We start from the raw sequence: 16,892 nt of genomic DNA on the forward strand, positions 1-16,892 counted from the left end.
CGGTTCGGATGATTTTTATTGCCAAAACTGCCCAAACCGCACCGCGAACACCCCTAGCAATGATAGTTTCATGGCCGGTGGAACTATTCGAATATGACATATCATTTGTGCCCCGAAGCAATATTAAGTCTCAAGCTCTGCAAGACTTCTTGTTTGAGTTTAGTACACCGGTTTAAGCGGAGTCCTCATGCCTTTGGTTCATATAAGTAGATGGGTCTTCTAATCTGAAAGAAAGCGGGATAGGAATCGTGATAGAAGGACCTGGTAAGGTACTCTTGGAAGAATCATTATGTTTCGACTTTTAAGCTAGTAATAACCAGACCAAATACGAAACATTGATAACATGAATTAATTTAGCATGTGAGGTGGGATGACTCACTTCTGACTAGAAGCAATTCTTAACTAGTCACTAATCAAGTGAAGGGGAATTATAAAATGAAGGAACCTTTATTAGACAAATACCTATAACAAATCCTTAAGATGGCAGAGGAGTTCGAGACTTTTGAAATAGTACACGTTCCACGAGAAGAAAATGTATGCACATATCTCTTGGAAAAGCTCGCTAGCACCAAGAAACTAGGTCTTAATAAAATAGTGATGCATGAACCCTTGATATTATGGGCATGAAAGTAGAAGAGATCATGATGATAGAAAATGTTGAAAGTTGGATAACTCCCACAATCGAATACCTGACCAGATAGAATTTTCTAAAAGAAGAGGCGGAAGCTCGGAAGATATGAAGACTCGCTGCCAGATACATTCTGGTAATGAGTAAACTCTATAAAATGGGAAGGCCTACACACATGCTGAGATGTATCATTGAAGAGGAGGTAAGACTAGTTTTGGGTGAAGTACATAGGGGTGTATATGGAAGCCACATCGGTTGAAGATATTTTGCAAGCAAGCTTCTAAGGGATGGGTACTATTGTCCATAAATGTTGAGGCATAGCACCCGGTTTGTCAATGAGTGTGATAAATGTCAAAGATATCCACCTTTCATCAATACCCCAACTGAGCTCCGACATTCAATAATGTAGTTGTGACAATTATATAAGTGTAGTATGGACATACTGGGTTCTTTCCCATTAGCCCCAAGTCAGCTAAAAATTATACTGGTCAGGGTCGACTATTTCACTAAATGGGTGGAACTTATGGTGGCGACAAAGATAACAATAAAAAGGGTATGGCGTTTTTACTACGAGAATATCATTTTCTGATTTGTCTTACCCAAGACTATCATCTCTGACAATGAGATACAATTAAATAGTTCAACCATTATAGAGTTTTGAAAAAAGTTGGGAACCTAGACAAAGTTTATATGGGTCTAGCATCTACATGCAAACGGATAAACTGAAGCCGCCAATAAGGTTGTGTTGTCAGGTATGAAGAAAAAGTTGGATGAAGCGAAAGGATTATGTTTTCAGGTATGATGAAAAAGTTGGATGAAGTCAAAGGATTGTGGGTTGAGAAGCTCCATCTGTTGTTATGGTCATATCACACAACTCCTCACTCTTCAACTAATGAAACTTCATTTTGAATGGTTTATGGTTCTAACGTTATGCTTCAAGTGGAGATTAATACCCATACATGGCGACGAGAGCGCTTCAACAAAAGGGATAATGCAACTGAGTTAGAAAGTTCAACATATTTAGTGGAAGAAGTTTAGAAATGGCTCTCATCCAAGAGTATACGATAAAGTGGGGAGCATTAAGAAGGTACAGTACCAAGTTGAAGCTAAGAACAATGGAGGTGGGTGATCTGGTGTTGAAGCGAGTGGTAGACCCAACTAAGAAAGGAAAGCTACACCCCATTTGGGAGGGATCATAAAGAGCACAACAAAAGTTACCCCGAGGGGCATATCAACAAGATAACCATGAAGGAAAGGAAGTTCTACGAACGTGGATTGCAACGAGCTTAAGGAATTATTTTAGTTAAGAGAAATTCCAGTGGTCAAAATAAATTATAATACCGTAAATGACGCCCTGTGGTATCACTTTTTCCCTAGCAAGGGCGAGGATTTTTAATGAGGAAACTTGGTGTTTTAATAAATGTTTGCTTTCAGGTATTAGTGGAGCTCAATGCCGGAACCACTTGGCTCTCCATGCTAAATTAAAAAGAGATCTCGGTATAAGCTCAAGAGCCAAACCCTCTGAGCTCTCCATGTTAAATAAAAATTTCTTAGTGTGAGCTCAAGGGCGGAAGCCTTTGGGATCTCCGTGTTAAAATAAAAAATCTCTCAATATGAGCTCAAGGTTGGAATCCACTGGGCTCTATATGTTAAATAAAAAATCTCCCAGTGTGAGCTCAAGACCGAAAACCACTAGGGTCTCTATGTTATTTCGCTAAACTGTTTGTCATACGCGACAAACTATGGAACCCATTAAGCTCTCATTTCTCTTAATTACATGTCCTATGAATTAAATTATTAAACTCGACGGGCTCTCGTTTTTTTTAACTGTTTGTCCTCTAAGACAAACTATGGAGCCCAATGCGCTCTCCCTTTTAAATCAAAAAATAACTTAGCATGGGCTCAAGGCCAGAACCATTAGACTCTTTGTGTTTCAAGAACAATATCTCATATAAGAGCTTAAAATAAGAGTATGGAATAGGAGTTTGAAACAATAAAAAGAGTTTAAAATAATAACAAGACAAGGTTGCGTTGGCTTATGCGTCACAACTTAGTAAAACAAAATAAGAAGCAAAAATTAAATTGACACACACAGTCATTGCATAAAAACCTCAAAGAGTTCTAGAAAGAAAGAAATTAAAGAGATTCCTAGTCATCATGGGTGTGTTAAGCAGTTTTCTCATCTTGGAGATCTTTTTCCACCTTAGTATTAGTCTCATTAGGCATAAGATCTTTGGAGGGGAATTCAGTTTCAAGGGCAACTTCAAAATCTTGGGCAGGCTCTGGATCAGGTTCCTCTACCAAACATCTATCCTCCACCACCTTGAATTAGTCAAGCTCGTCAGGGTCAAGATGAAGATAAAGACAAAGAGTTTGAGCTTTGCATTCTCAAAACCTTGATCCCCAGAAATAAGTCCATCAATACACTTATCCTCAGGGTCTTTCTGGATTTTCTCAACAGTTTCCTTGAACGAGTTTTTATCTTGATCAACCCGAGAGAGCTTCTCATATTGATACTTACAATTAATTTTCAAAGACTCTTTCTCTTCCCATATAAAATTGCGCGTCTTCCTAGGCTAATTTTAGATCCTTTTCAAGTCGAGAAATAATCTCATTAGCCAAGGAGAGGAAAGTTTGGCTAAGGCCTTGAGGTTCCTACATTTTGGAAAGCTCAGGCTTCAACTTATTCTCCCTCTGGTTAGATAAGTCTAAAACCTCAAATAAATCCCACCACAGTATGGGAAAAAGATGGCTCACCCATTCATAAACTTACAGAGACCCAACATATTTTGTACATGAATTTGGCCTTATAAAAATAGAAGAAAAATTCCAAATGTAGGCATGATATTAAGACCCCAATAGGAAACCTCAAATGCCCAAGCGACAACCTAGCTAATAGGATGAAATTAAGAGGGGTCGACGTTCAAATCTTTAAGGAGTTCATACTGAAAGAGAGTAAACGAGATACCTAAGCCAAATTCGTGAGTAACCTTAGAATATAAATAAAATTACTCATTAGGTACATTAGGGCTCCTCCGCATGCAAACTCTCTCTCTCTCTCTCTCTCTCTCTCTCCCAAAAATCAAAGTTCCAACATGAAATCGGCTTCATTGTCGGTATTAGATAGTTCCATCCTGACTCAGAAGATATTTACCCAATCATCGTCGAGGAAAAGAGAGTTGTTACTCAAAATATCATCAATAAATTAGCGTGTCGAGAGCTCCATGATGATTTCAACCGAATCTAAGGAAGAAGACACCAAGTCAGTGTCACTATCATTCAAATTTCTATCAAAGTTGTTATGCGCCTCTCTCTCTCTCTCTCTCTCTCCACAAGCTCTCATTTCTATCTTTTGTGTAGTGCTTTTAGATACTTCCATACATTGTTTCCACATCTCATTTCTATCAAAAACAATTTTGAGGGAAATAAACCTCCCCCACTCATCACATTCACGAATCATAACCATTTAAAGTGTTAAATAAAGAATAAAAATGAAGGGAAAACAAAGACAATACCTGGAGTAAGAAGAAAGAAGGAAAGCCTTGAGGAGTTGAAATGATATTGGGTTATGGACGTGGACACACAATAACTCAATAGCAAAAGTGTGGTAGGAGAGGGAACTAGTTTTATAAGTTTTAAAAAGAGGTAATTAAGCATTTGGAATGAAGGATAACTATTGAAAAACGTGTTAGGTATACAAAGGGCCTCATAATGAATAGGTGCAATCATGAAATCATGAAGAATTAAGTTACTTCCAGAAACACAGAAGACCAAGATTTTACAGGCGAACAAAAAGTCAGACAAGACGAATTTAAACGATACCATGATTTCATATAATCCATGCCCGATTGACTTTACCTTTAAGCATGTCATCCAACTAGGCCTCATTTTTAGGGGTTTGTGTACATCACGAAAAATTAAGATGGTCGGATTTGGAGTCTTGGTCAGTGAACACTGGTCTTGTAAGTTCGGAGTGTGCCTCAGGGGGGGGGGGGGATAGGGACCAATTAAAAATTATGGTTTTAGAGACAAGTTTGTTATTAGTTTTCTGGTTTGATGATGAGTTTAGAAAGCAATAATAATGCAAAAAAATAAATAACACAAGGATGTATCCTAGTCCCCTTCACAATCCGAAGGTACGTCTAGTCCCCTTTCAACACGAAAGAGATTTTACTATTTGTTATGACTTGTACAAGACATACACAATCACCAAGAATAACCTCTTATGACTCACCAAGTTGGTATGAGAACAATCCTCTCAAACTCAACTCTCTTGCTTCCAACAATCCTGGACAACAAGGTGTTTACAACCAACTCTGGAAAATATTAAGTAAAGAAAGTATATCACTATATATCAATCAATATGACTGATCTTATCTTCCAAACAAGCAATTTATAAGGATATATTAGTGCTCAAGTGTTTATGAATATGAGAGGAATTTTCTGGACTGATATATGTGAACAATGCAGAAAGTTTCTTAATGAAAGTTCAATGATCAAAACACTTGTTTGAAAAAGAATGTGTATAAGATTTCAAATTATAATGGAAGAGGTGCATTTTGATTTCTGAAAATAGGAATATATATATATATATATATATATATATATATATATATATATATATATATATATATATATATATATATATATATATATATATATATATATATATATATATATATATATATATATATATATATATATATATATATATATATATATATATATATCACCTTGACACCTCTATGAATGAGTGTGATTAAATGAAGAGATACAATGGTTAAGGGATGATATATGTGAACAATGTAGAAAAATTCTTAATGAAAGTTCAATGATCAAAACACTTGTTTGAAAATGAATGTGTATAAGATTTCAAATTGCAATGGAAGAGGTGAGTTTTTATTTATGAAAATAGGAATCTATATATCACCTTGACACCTCTATGAATGAATGTGATTAAATGAAGAGATGCAATGGTTAAAGGATGATATTTGGAAAATGTTCAAATCACAAAATAGATTTGAAACAACTACTGCTTCAATGCAAATTGATTTCTGAAAAGAGGCTAATCGATTTCTCTAAAGCGTTGCTACTGGAATATTTAAAATTTTATGGGGAAAATCGATTTCCGAAAAGGGGGTAATTTATTTCCTAGCCTAAAAATTGAGTTCTGGAAAAACAGAAAGGTAGGACACGAAGTGAAAATCGATTCCTGGAAAAGGGGTAATCGATTTCCTGAACTGAATTTTAAAAAAATATTTGGAAAAATCGTATAGAAACAAAGACATGAGAGACACAATGGATCATGCATGCAATGAATATTTGGAGTAATTTTGAGCACTAAGTTATCAATATATATTGCATGTTTGTACCTTAAAAACTCAAGATCAATGCTAGTCTTTAAAATAAGTCTTGAATCCTTTGATGACAGCTTTCACACATATTGAAAATTGAGTACTTGATTTGATTAAATGCACTCGAAGATTTTTTCATACTTTTGACATGATCATTTAAATTGAGATTTTTCTTCATTAAAACATATTAGATGGAGAGTATTGACTTCACATTCTCTCCCTTTTTGATGATGACAAACAATTGAAGCTTTATGTACAATGTTCCCCCTAACAAAGATAACTCCCCTTGATCCATGCATCCATAAGAGTTTTACGATTTTTAAAGTTTGTTGCAAAAAAATTTAGAGAAAGACACACACAAAAAATCATAATATCTTCTCCCCCTTAGTCATTAACAAAAAGGATGGGAAAAGGTTTAAAAGTTAAGCATTTTATCATAAGCATAGCAAATTATAACCAACCAAGAAACTATATTAAGACATATATTATTTTTAAAGGAACTACAACATAACAAAATCATAAACTTAAATAGAGAAGCTAAAAACAAAACAAAATGACAAAAAAACAAATAGGAAATCGATTTCTCCAGGAAGGGGAATCAATTTCTGGCCTGCGAAACAGAAATTCCAGAGGCCCGAGAAGTTAAAAGTTCTTTCGGGAAATCGACTTCTTGGATATGGGTAAACGATTTTTCATGGAATTTTTTTCCAAATACAAAAAACAGTAATTATGACACATGAAATTTAACAAACAAAAATACATATAAAGGCACAGAACACATAGATAACATGTTTAGGCATAATATGATCATATAATTTCATATATACCCCTATTATAACATAGTGTCGCAAATGAGATTAAAAAAATGTAAAATTAAGCATATAAATACGTGTACCGTTCATCATACATCTTTTCATCAATGATTCCCAATTCTCTTCGAATTTTGTAGAACGATTCTCGTGCCAAAGGTTTTGTGAATATGTCAGAAAGTTTATTATGAGTATCCACAAAGAAAATAATGCTGAATATCAATATGTTTGGTTCTTGAGTGCATGATCGGATTCTTTGTAATATTTATCGCACTTGTGTTGTCACAACATGGAGGGAGGCATCCAAGATCGAGTATGTAGTCACAAAGTTGTTGCTTAAGCCAAAGTATTTGTGCTCAACAACTACCTGCTGCTATGTATTTCGTTTCGGTTGTGCTAAGAGTAATGCATGCTTGTTTCTTGAAAACCCATGATACTAATGCATTTCCAAGAATGTGACATGTACCACTAGTGTTTTTCCTATCAGTTTTACTTCCTGCATAATCATCGTTAGAATAACCAACTAAATTGCAAATACTACCTTTAGGATACCATAGTCCAAAATTTGTTGTCCCTTTGAGATACTTCATGATCCTTTTAATGACGATGAGATATGATTCCTTTGGATTTTCTTGAAAGCGAGCACATAGAGATTCACCAAACATTATGTTAGGACGTATTACCATCAAATATAATAAATAACCAATCATACCTCGATATTTTGTGATATCAATTGGAATACCGGATTCATCAATGTCAATATATGATCCCGAACCCATTGGAATAGCCATTTCTTTGCAATGATCCATATCAAAAAATTTCAACAATTCTTTGCAATACTTGAATTGGTTGATGAAGATGTCATCCTTTAATTGCTTAATTTGGAGTCCATGAAAGTAGTCCATCTTACCCATCATAGACATCTTAAATTCTCATTGCATCATCGATGAAAGTTCTTCACAAAGGTATTTGTTTGTTGAACCAAATATGATGTCGTCAACGTAGACTTGAACCAATAAAGTGTTACCTTTGATCTTCTTAATGAATAAGGTTTTATCAACTTTACCTTTTTTAAATCCTCTTTCGCATAGAAAGTTGCTAAGTCTATCATATCATGCTCTTGGTGCTTGTTTCAAGCCATAAAGAGCTTTCTTCAACTTAAAGACATGTGAAATATTTTTGAAGTCTTCAAAACCAGGAGGTTGTTTGATATAGAATTATTCATTGATGTAATCGTTGAAGAAAGTACTCTTGACGTCCATTTGGAAAAGCTAAAAATTTAGTGAACAAGCATAAGCAAGTAATAAATAGATAACTTCTAACTTTGCAACCGGAGCGAATGTTTCTTCGAATTTGATTCCTTCTTCTTGATTGTAACCTTGAGCTACCAATATTGCTTTGTTTCAAACAATTATACCATTCTCATCAAGTTTGTTTTTAAACACCCATTTGGTACCTATGATGTGTTTGTCACTTGGCCTAGGAACAAGTTCCCAAACTTGATTTCTCCCGAATTGATTTAATTCCTCCTGCATAGCAATTAGCCATTGATCGTCTTCTAAAGCTTCATCAATCTTTTAGGGTTCTACTTGAGAAATAAATTCCATGTTCAAGCAAGCATCTCTGAGATTTAATCTTGTTGAAACGCCTTTGCTTAGGTCACCAATTACTTTGTCTATTAGATGATCATGATGGGTTCTCCATTCTTGAGGGAGATCACTATTATTAGGATCTTGTTGTGAAACTTCTTGTTCTTGTTCCGGTTGACACACAATATGATCATTAGAAACTTCTTCCGAGGGAAGTTCTGTAATATCATCATCATCACAAACAACTATGTCCTCCTTAGAGGTGTTAGTCTCATCAAAGGAGACATGCATAAATTCTTCAATAGTTAAAGTTCTTTTATTATAAATTTTATAAGCTTTACTAGAAAGGGAGTAACCAAGAAATATACCTTCATCGGATTTCTCGTCACACTTACTGAGTTTGTCTTTATCATTGTTGAGGATAAAGCACTTGCGTCCAAAGATGTGAAACTGAGCAATGTTTGGTTTTCTTCCTTTGAATAGTTCATTGGAATATTTTTAAATATAGGTCTAATGATGACTCGATTTCCAGCATAGCATGCCGTACTAACTGCATCCTCCCAAAAGTACTTTGGTAGATTTGCGTCACTAAGCATTGTTCTTGCAAGTTCTACTAGAAATCGATTCTTCCTTTCTACTACTCCATTTTGTTATGGAGTCCTTGGTGCTGAAAAATTATGAGAGATACCATGTTCTTCACAAAATTCTTCAAAATATGTATTTTGGAATTCTCCACCATGATCACTTCTTATAGATACAATCTTTAATGACTTCTCATTTTGAATTTGCTTTGCATACTTCTTAAAAGCCTTGAAAGCATCACTTTTCTGCACAAGAAACAAAGTCCAAGAATATCTAGAGAAATCATCAATAATAACTAAGGCATATACATTACCTATGAAGCTTCTTGTTCTTGATGGACCAAATAAGTCCATATGCAACAATTGAAGTGGTCTGGTTGTTGACACCACATTCTTTGACTTGAAAGTTGATTTGGTTTATTTTCCCTTTTGACAAGCATCACACAATTTATCTTTGACAAATTTTATCTATGGTAAACCAATGACAAGATCATGTTTGACTAGTATATTTAAGTGTTCCATATGAATATGGGTTGCCCTTTTATGCCAAAGTCATGAGTCATTGTTGTTTACCATGAGACATTTTATTTTCAAAGACAAATCATATAAAGATATCATAAAAATATTATTGATTCTACTGAGTTTTACCTAATTGGTGACTTCATCTTTAATCAAGAATTCATCTTTGGTGAACTTGATCTTGAAGCCTTTGTCACAAAGTTGGCTTATACTTAGAAGATCATGCTTTAGTCCTTCAACATAAAGCACATCTTCAATGAATGTGAAAGGTGGTGCTCCAACTTTTCCTTTTCCAAGAATCTTTCCTTTATTATTGTCTCCATAGGTGACATATCCCTTGGCTTTAAGCACTAGATTTGAAAATTTGCTTAATATCTCCTGTCATATGCTTTGAACAACCACTATCGAGATACCATAGATTTGATGTGGTCTTCAAGCATACCTATAAAACAAATTATGTTTTGGTAGGTACCCAATGTGCCTTGGGTCCTTCATAATTAGTACCTTTCTTAACCCACATATAATGCCCACTTGTCACACTAAAGTTTCTAACATTGCAAGCATTAGGTTTATGTCCATTTATACCATAATAAAAGCATGTAGGCACAAAATTACTTTTATACCTAGGAACATATGATTTCTTTTTAGGAAATATCTTCTTAGGATGTTGATGAACTTTTTGTGCTTTATTCACTTTTTTTTGTTGGATTGGTCACTTGCCTTAAGAAAGATAGTTTTATTAGTACTTGGTTTGTTAAACTTTGAATAACCAAGACCGCTTTTATCATTTCAATATCTTTGTTGACTAAGAATATTTTCTAATCCAACTTGTCCTTTTTCATATCTTTCAATAACTCTTTTTAATTGAACAATTTAGAAAGTAAGTGAATCCTAATTTTTGCATGTGAGATTTTGTTTTTCCTTTTCAAGAAAGTTTTGTTTTTCTACTTCAAAATTCTTTTCCACGGTGTCAATCTTTTCTTCAAGAGAAAAGATTTGTTTCTTTTGAGTTGACACCATTTTATAAAAAATCTTACATTCATTTAGAAGTTCATCAATAGCACTTTGAGTATCATTATGAAAGGATGTTTCATTACTAACCCCTTCTTCTTCATCATCAGAATGGTGTGAAGCCATCAATGCAAGATTAACACATTCTTCGCTTTCAGAATTGAAAGATGAACTCACTTTATTATCTTCCCATGTAATGTAGGATCTTTTAGATTTTGAATCCTTTCTTTTGTTGAAACTACTTTTCTTTGAGAGTTTGGGACATTCCGTCTTTATATGTCATTGCTTTCCATATTCATAGCAAGTGATGTTTTGAGTAGACGTGGATGCTTCCTTCTTGTTAAAATATTTCTTCTTTCTTGGAAACTTAGAATTTTTGTTAGTACCAAAATATTTACCTAACCCTTTTACAAGAAGAATGAAGTAATCGTCTTCCTCCGGATTGTCTTCTTTTTCAACTTCTTTGGAATTAACTTTTAAGGCAATGCTTTTGTATTTCTTATCTAGATTCTCATGCTTTTCAAGTCTACCAAGTTTTGTCTCATATTCTTGGAGTTTACCAAACAATGTTGTGGACGTCATCGTTGATAAATTTTAATTTTCGGATATCGTCGTCACTTTCGGTTGGCATTCCCTGGTTAAAGATCCAAGTAATTTAAAATTAAGTTCATCATTAGTTAAAGTCTTATCGAGCATTTTTCAAGTGATTCGTCAAATGCACAAATCTTTTCTGCAAGTTGAGAATTGATTCTCCGGGCTGCATTCAGAATAATTTGTATTCTTGACTTAGCGTATTCAATCTTGATCTTTTAACTTCCACGGTTTTCTCATGTGTTTCGACCAAAGTATCCCAATTTTTTTTACGTTGTACATGTTAAAATGCGGAAGAACTCATCCATGCCAAGAGTACATTGAAGAAGATTTATTGCTTTCTTGTCATAAAGAACCCTTTTCTCATCATCTTCATTCCATGATGCTTCAGGCTTAGGAGCGCCAACGCCATTAACAACCGAAGTAGGAATGAAAGGACCTTTTAGGACAACTTTCCAAACATCTTTTCTTTGAGACTCTAGATGCGCCTTCATTCGTATTTTCCAAAAATCGAAATATTCTCCACAAAATAGTGGGGGATTTTTATTGCTGCCACCGTCTCTAAAAACAGGATTTGAGTTTGCAAAAACCATGGATCTTTTAGGAGCAGGTTACCTATAACTTGCTCTGATACCAATTGTAAGTTCGGAGTGCGCCTAAGAAGGGGGGGGGGGGGGGAATTAAGACCAATTAAAAATTCTGGTTTTAGAGACGAATTTGTTTTGATTTTTCTTGTTTGGTGATGAATTTAGAAAGCGATAATAGTGAAGAAAAATAAAGAACACAAGGATGTATCATAGTTCCCTTCACAATCCGAAGGTACGTCTAGTCCCCTTTCAACACGAAAGAGATTATACTATCTGTTATGACTTGTACAAGGCAGTCACAATCACCAAGAACAACCTCTTGTGATTCACCAAGTTGATATAAGAACAATCCTCTCAAACTCAACTCTCTTGCTTCCAACAATCCTGGACAACAAGGTGTTCACAACAAATTCTAGAAAATATTAAGTAAAGAAAGTATATCACTATATATCAATCATTATGACTGATCTTCTCTTCCAAACAAGCAATTTATAAGGATATATTAGTGCTTAAGTGTTTATGAATATGAGAGGAATTTTCGAGACTGAAATATGTGAACAATGCAGAAAGTTTCTTAATGAAAGTTCAATGCTCAAAAGACTTGTTTGAAAAAGAATGTGTATAAGATTTCAAATTAAAATGGAAGAGGTGCATTTTGATTTCTGAAAATAGGAATATATATATATATATATATATATATATATATATATATATATATATATATATATATATATATATATATATATTATATATATATATATATATATATATATCATCTTGACACCTCTATGAATGAGTGTGATTAAATGAAGAGATGCAATGGCTAAATGATGATATTTGGAAATGTTCATATCATAAAATAGATTTGAAACAGCTACTGCTTCAGTGAAAATCGATTTCTGAAAAGAGGGTAATCAATTTCACTGAAGCGTTGCTACTGAAATATTCAAAATTTTGTGAGGGAAATCGATTTCCCAAAAGGGGGTAATCGATTTCCTTGCCTAAAAATTGTGTTCTGGAAAAACAAAAAGGCAGGACTTGAAATAGAAATCGATTCCTAGAAAAGGGGTAATCGATTTCCTGAACTGAATTTTGAAAAAATATTTGGAAAAATAGTATAGAAACAAAGACATGTGAGACACAATGGATCATGCATGCAATGAATATTTTGAGTAATTTTGAGCACTAAGTTATCAATATATATTGCATGCTTGTATAATTATGGATTGCCCATATGACTCTCTCTTTAAGCCTATCGTGTAACACCCTGTATTTCTAATTTATTTATTTATTTGAATTTCTATATGTTTAATTATTTAAATCAGCTTCTGTATGCATTTGGATGGTGTTTAGATGGTTAGTATTCGTATATGATATTTTATGTTGGTGGGACATAATTCTAGCTATTTAATTAAATAACATAATTGAAAATATTAGAAAATGATAAGGATTATTATTATTATTATTATTATTATTATTATTATTATTATTATTTGATTAAAATAAATTAGAGTCAAAAGGTTATTGTTAAGTGAGGGTATTATGGGAATCACTAATTGAGGAGGATTATGTTTCTAATAAAAAGGAGTTAGTAGAGAGTTTTTGGGGTTAGTACGTGAAAACTGAATTTGGAAAAGAAGAGGCTAGGAGAGCAAGGGCTTAGGAAAAAACCTCCATTGTTAGAGCTTGAAGGTGCTTTTGCTGAAAATCCAAGGTAAGGGGAATTACTCTAAATATGGTATTGAATGCATGATTGGATAAGGGAAGTCCTTAATCCCCATTAGGTTTCCCCTAATTTTTCCCTTTTGATGAATTATGGATGGATATGAATTGATTCATGTGATATCTGATAACGCGAAAAGGTAACGTATATTAGGCTTCATATGCATTGCTTTTTACTTGATAAACGCTTATTATTATACAGTATTTTATGTTTATTGTAGGTATTTATCGAATGAAAGGTGTACAAGCAAGCAAAGTGGAAAATAGAAAAAGGAAAGAAAAAGAGAAGAAAATGGAGAAAAATATAGAGTATGGGGCCCACCACACCAAATGGGCATGTGGCGCCCATCACTTGGATGTGTGGCGCCTACCACATGACTTAAAGGGAGTGGTGGCGCCCGCCCCAAAGCAAAGAAGTGGTGGCGCCCATCCCTCAAAAGGTGGCGCTCGCCACGGAGATCAAACTAGGGTTGTGGCAACCGCCACAACCCGGTCTTCCCTACTTTCTTTCCACAATTTTAGCCACGATTCCACTCACTTTTTCGCTACAATCTAGGGAAGTGGAAAATATATAAAGGAAGGTCGTTTCTCCTTTGAAGGGACGTTTTTTTTTGGTCAGATTCTTTTTGGTTGGTTTTCTTAGGCAGTTTTCTTACTTTGTAAAAGCAATAGATTCTCCACATCGGAGACTATTGCAACTTATTGTTTACACATTTGAATTCGATTGTAACGTTGTACGCGATTGCCAAAGCTTGCCGACATTATTTAATTTGAAGAATCGGGATTTCGTTCAAGTTCTCAATTTATATTCCAGGTTTTGTTTTAATTGTCATTTTATTTATTTATGCCTTATTGTATGTTTGATTTTCTGAATACCATGTCTATTACCGGATCCATGTCTGGCTAAACCCCTAGGTATCGGTATGTAAAGATCGTCGAAAGGACGAGATTCGTAAATGATTGGTGTTGGATTTTATAAAAATTATTTTTTCGGTTTTAGTTTCCTATTTCAGTCAAAAACTGTTTTTTGTACGAGAGTACAAAACAAACAAAGGTTACGGTCAACAAGAACGAGAGTTTGAGATTTTAACCAGATAGCTGAAACTAGGCATTAATCCTAAACACGGCGAGAGCGCTTTAGGATTAATTAGACTTTATTCTTATTCAAAAATTACTTTTAAATTCAAAATAAGACCGCGAGAGCCAAACATTCTGGTTTAAGAGTATGGTCAGAGTTAACAAAATGAGAGTGTGAGACTAAGTCCTTATAAATAATTTCTACTGAAGAATATTTTGACCAATAAGATTACACCAACTATCTATCGAATCCCCGAAGTTTGATGCGTTACATACCGATATCCCTTTATCAAATATCTTAATTAATCTTCTATTTACGTTATAGTTATTTCTCTTCATCCCTCCAATCTTAGAACGATCATCGGCCTTAGATTTACATAGTAACATTAGATAACGATATGTTCGATTATTAGTCCTTGTGGGTTCGATAATCTTTAAAACTACGCAATACGACTGTGCACTTGTAGTCACGATTCTCATAGACTTACTAAGTCGCGATCAAGTTTTTGGCACCGTTGCCGGGGACTAATTTAGTCGATATCGTAACTCCAGTGTTGCCCAGTATAGACTAAGGCAAACAATTCTATTTCCCTTTCTATTTTGTCGAGTGTATGCCAAGTACTCGCTCTCAAGGCGAGAAATTAAAGCTACCGTTCGAAGAACCTGAGCGTTATCTAAGATTAGAACACCGGATACGAGATTTGATACGAGAACATCATATCAAGCTAAATCTTCCCGATCCTAATATCCTTATTCCTAAACCAGTTATTCGACCAGAGATGGTCGAAGGACCGCAAAACCTTCCTCTTAAGTACTATGAAATCCCTTCGTAGGATGAACCACATAACAACATCGCTACCCCTGCCATCGAGGCCAATAATTTCGAGCTAAAACCTTCATTGTTGTCAGCCGTACAACAAAACCAATTTTCAGGTAGTCTCACGGAGGACCCGAACCTACATTTGTCAGTGTTTTTGCAATACGCAGACATAGTGAAAGCAAATGGTGTCATCCCCTGAGCTATAAGACAACATCTTTTCCCATTTTCATTAAGAGATAGAGATAGATCTTGGCTCCAATCTCTACCATCCAACTCTGTTACTACGTGGAACGAGTTGAAGAAAATTTTCTTAGCACGATATTTCCCACCTAGTAAGACAGCTATGCTAAGAGCCCAAATAAACGAGTTTAAACAAAAAGATAATGAATCACTTTTTGAAGCTTGGGAGAGATACAAAGACATGATGAGGCTCTGTCCACATCACTGTCTAGAAGAATGGTTGATCATCCATACCTTTTACAACGGTCTCTTGTACAACACAAGATTGATAATAGACGCTGCCGCAGGTAGCACACTGATGGATAAACCCTACAATGAGGCCTATCAACTTATCGAAAGTATGGCCCATAATCATTAGCAGTGGGGAAGCGAAAGAATCTCCGTAGTAAAACCTCCAACGAAAGGCGGTATGTACGAATTAAGCAGTCTTGACCATGTCAACGCCAAGGTAGACGCTCTTACTCAAAAGATAGACAAGTTGATCATAACACCCGTGACCACTGTGGCTTCCGTAGCACCAAACTGCGAGATATACGGAGTTCCAGGGAATGCTGCCCCAGAATGTCAACTCTTGACAGGAACCTTCACAGACCAGGTGAACTATGCTCAAGGAAACCCTTACTCAAACACCTATAACCCAGGTTGGAAGAACCATCCTAACTTTTCATACAAAAACAATAATGCATTGTATGCACCTAACCAAGCACCTGCTGTACCACCAGGATATCATAAAGCTGCCACAAATACTCAAAATGCTCCTAGGAAGTCGAACCAAGAAATAATGATGGAAAACTTCATAGCTACACAAGCCTAAACAAATAAGGATTTCCTAAATCAAAACATACACACTAGGGAGCAAATCAAGCAGTTAGCAAACAAGGTAGACGCGTTAGCCACCCATAACAAAATGTTGGAAACACAAATCTCGCAAGTGGCTCAACAACAAGCACCTACTGCTGCCCCTGCAAGCATATTTCCTGGACAACCACAACCAAACCCGAAAGGTCATCCAAATGCTATTATACTTCGAAGTGGGACAGAACTAGACGGACCGACCAACCCTAGAATTTAAAACCCAACCATGCACCAAGACCCTGGTAAGGTAACTCAGAAGGAAGACGATCAAGAGGAACATAAAAACGAAGAGGCCGTAGATAAAGAAGAACCTTATGTGCCTCCACCACTATCTAAACCCCCTATCCCTTATCCTCAAAGACTTGTTAAATCCAAAAGTGTAGGGAAATTTTAAAAAATCGTAGAGCTTCTAAAACAATTGAATATCACAATACCCTTTACATAAGCCATCACTCAAATGCCCTCATATGCTAAGTTTCTCACAGAAACCTTATATAACAAGAAGAAGA

The 16,892-nt window shown here is 35.1% G+C and overlaps 1 protein-coding gene and 1 non-coding gene across 2 annotated transcripts; both read right to left on the reverse strand.

Moving 5' to 3' along the window:
• Window positions 1–7,147: 7,147 nt before the first annotated feature.
• On the reverse strand, window positions 7,148–7,714 carry LOC127123615 (secreted RxLR effector protein 161-like). The gene has a single exon (XM_051053815.1). The coding sequence runs from the start codon at window positions 7,712–7,714 to the stop codon at window positions 7,148–7,150; it is 567 nt and encodes a 188-aa protein (XP_050909772.1).
• A 7,917-nt stretch (window positions 7,715–15,631) lies between these two features.
• Window positions 15,632–15,738, reverse strand: LOC127124947 (small nucleolar RNA R71). The gene has a single exon (XR_007804421.1). It is a non-coding gene; the product is annotated as a small nucleolar RNA R71 (small nucleolar RNA).
• Window positions 15,739–16,892: the final 1,154 nt, after the last annotated feature.

Source organism: Lathyrus oleraceus, chromosome 2 (assembly GCF_024323335.1).
Source record: "Lathyrus oleraceus cultivar Zhongwan6 chromosome 2, CAAS_Psat_ZW6_1.0, whole genome shotgun sequence".
NCBI classification, from domain to species: domain Eukaryota; kingdom Viridiplantae; phylum Streptophyta; class Magnoliopsida; order Fabales; family Fabaceae; genus Lathyrus; species Lathyrus oleraceus.

Excerpts from the sequence above, each read along its gene's own strand:
- LOC127123615 (XM_051053815.1), bottom strand. The coding sequence starts at position 7,714 with ATGTCTATGATGGGTAAGATGGACTACTTTCATGGACTCCAAATTAAG.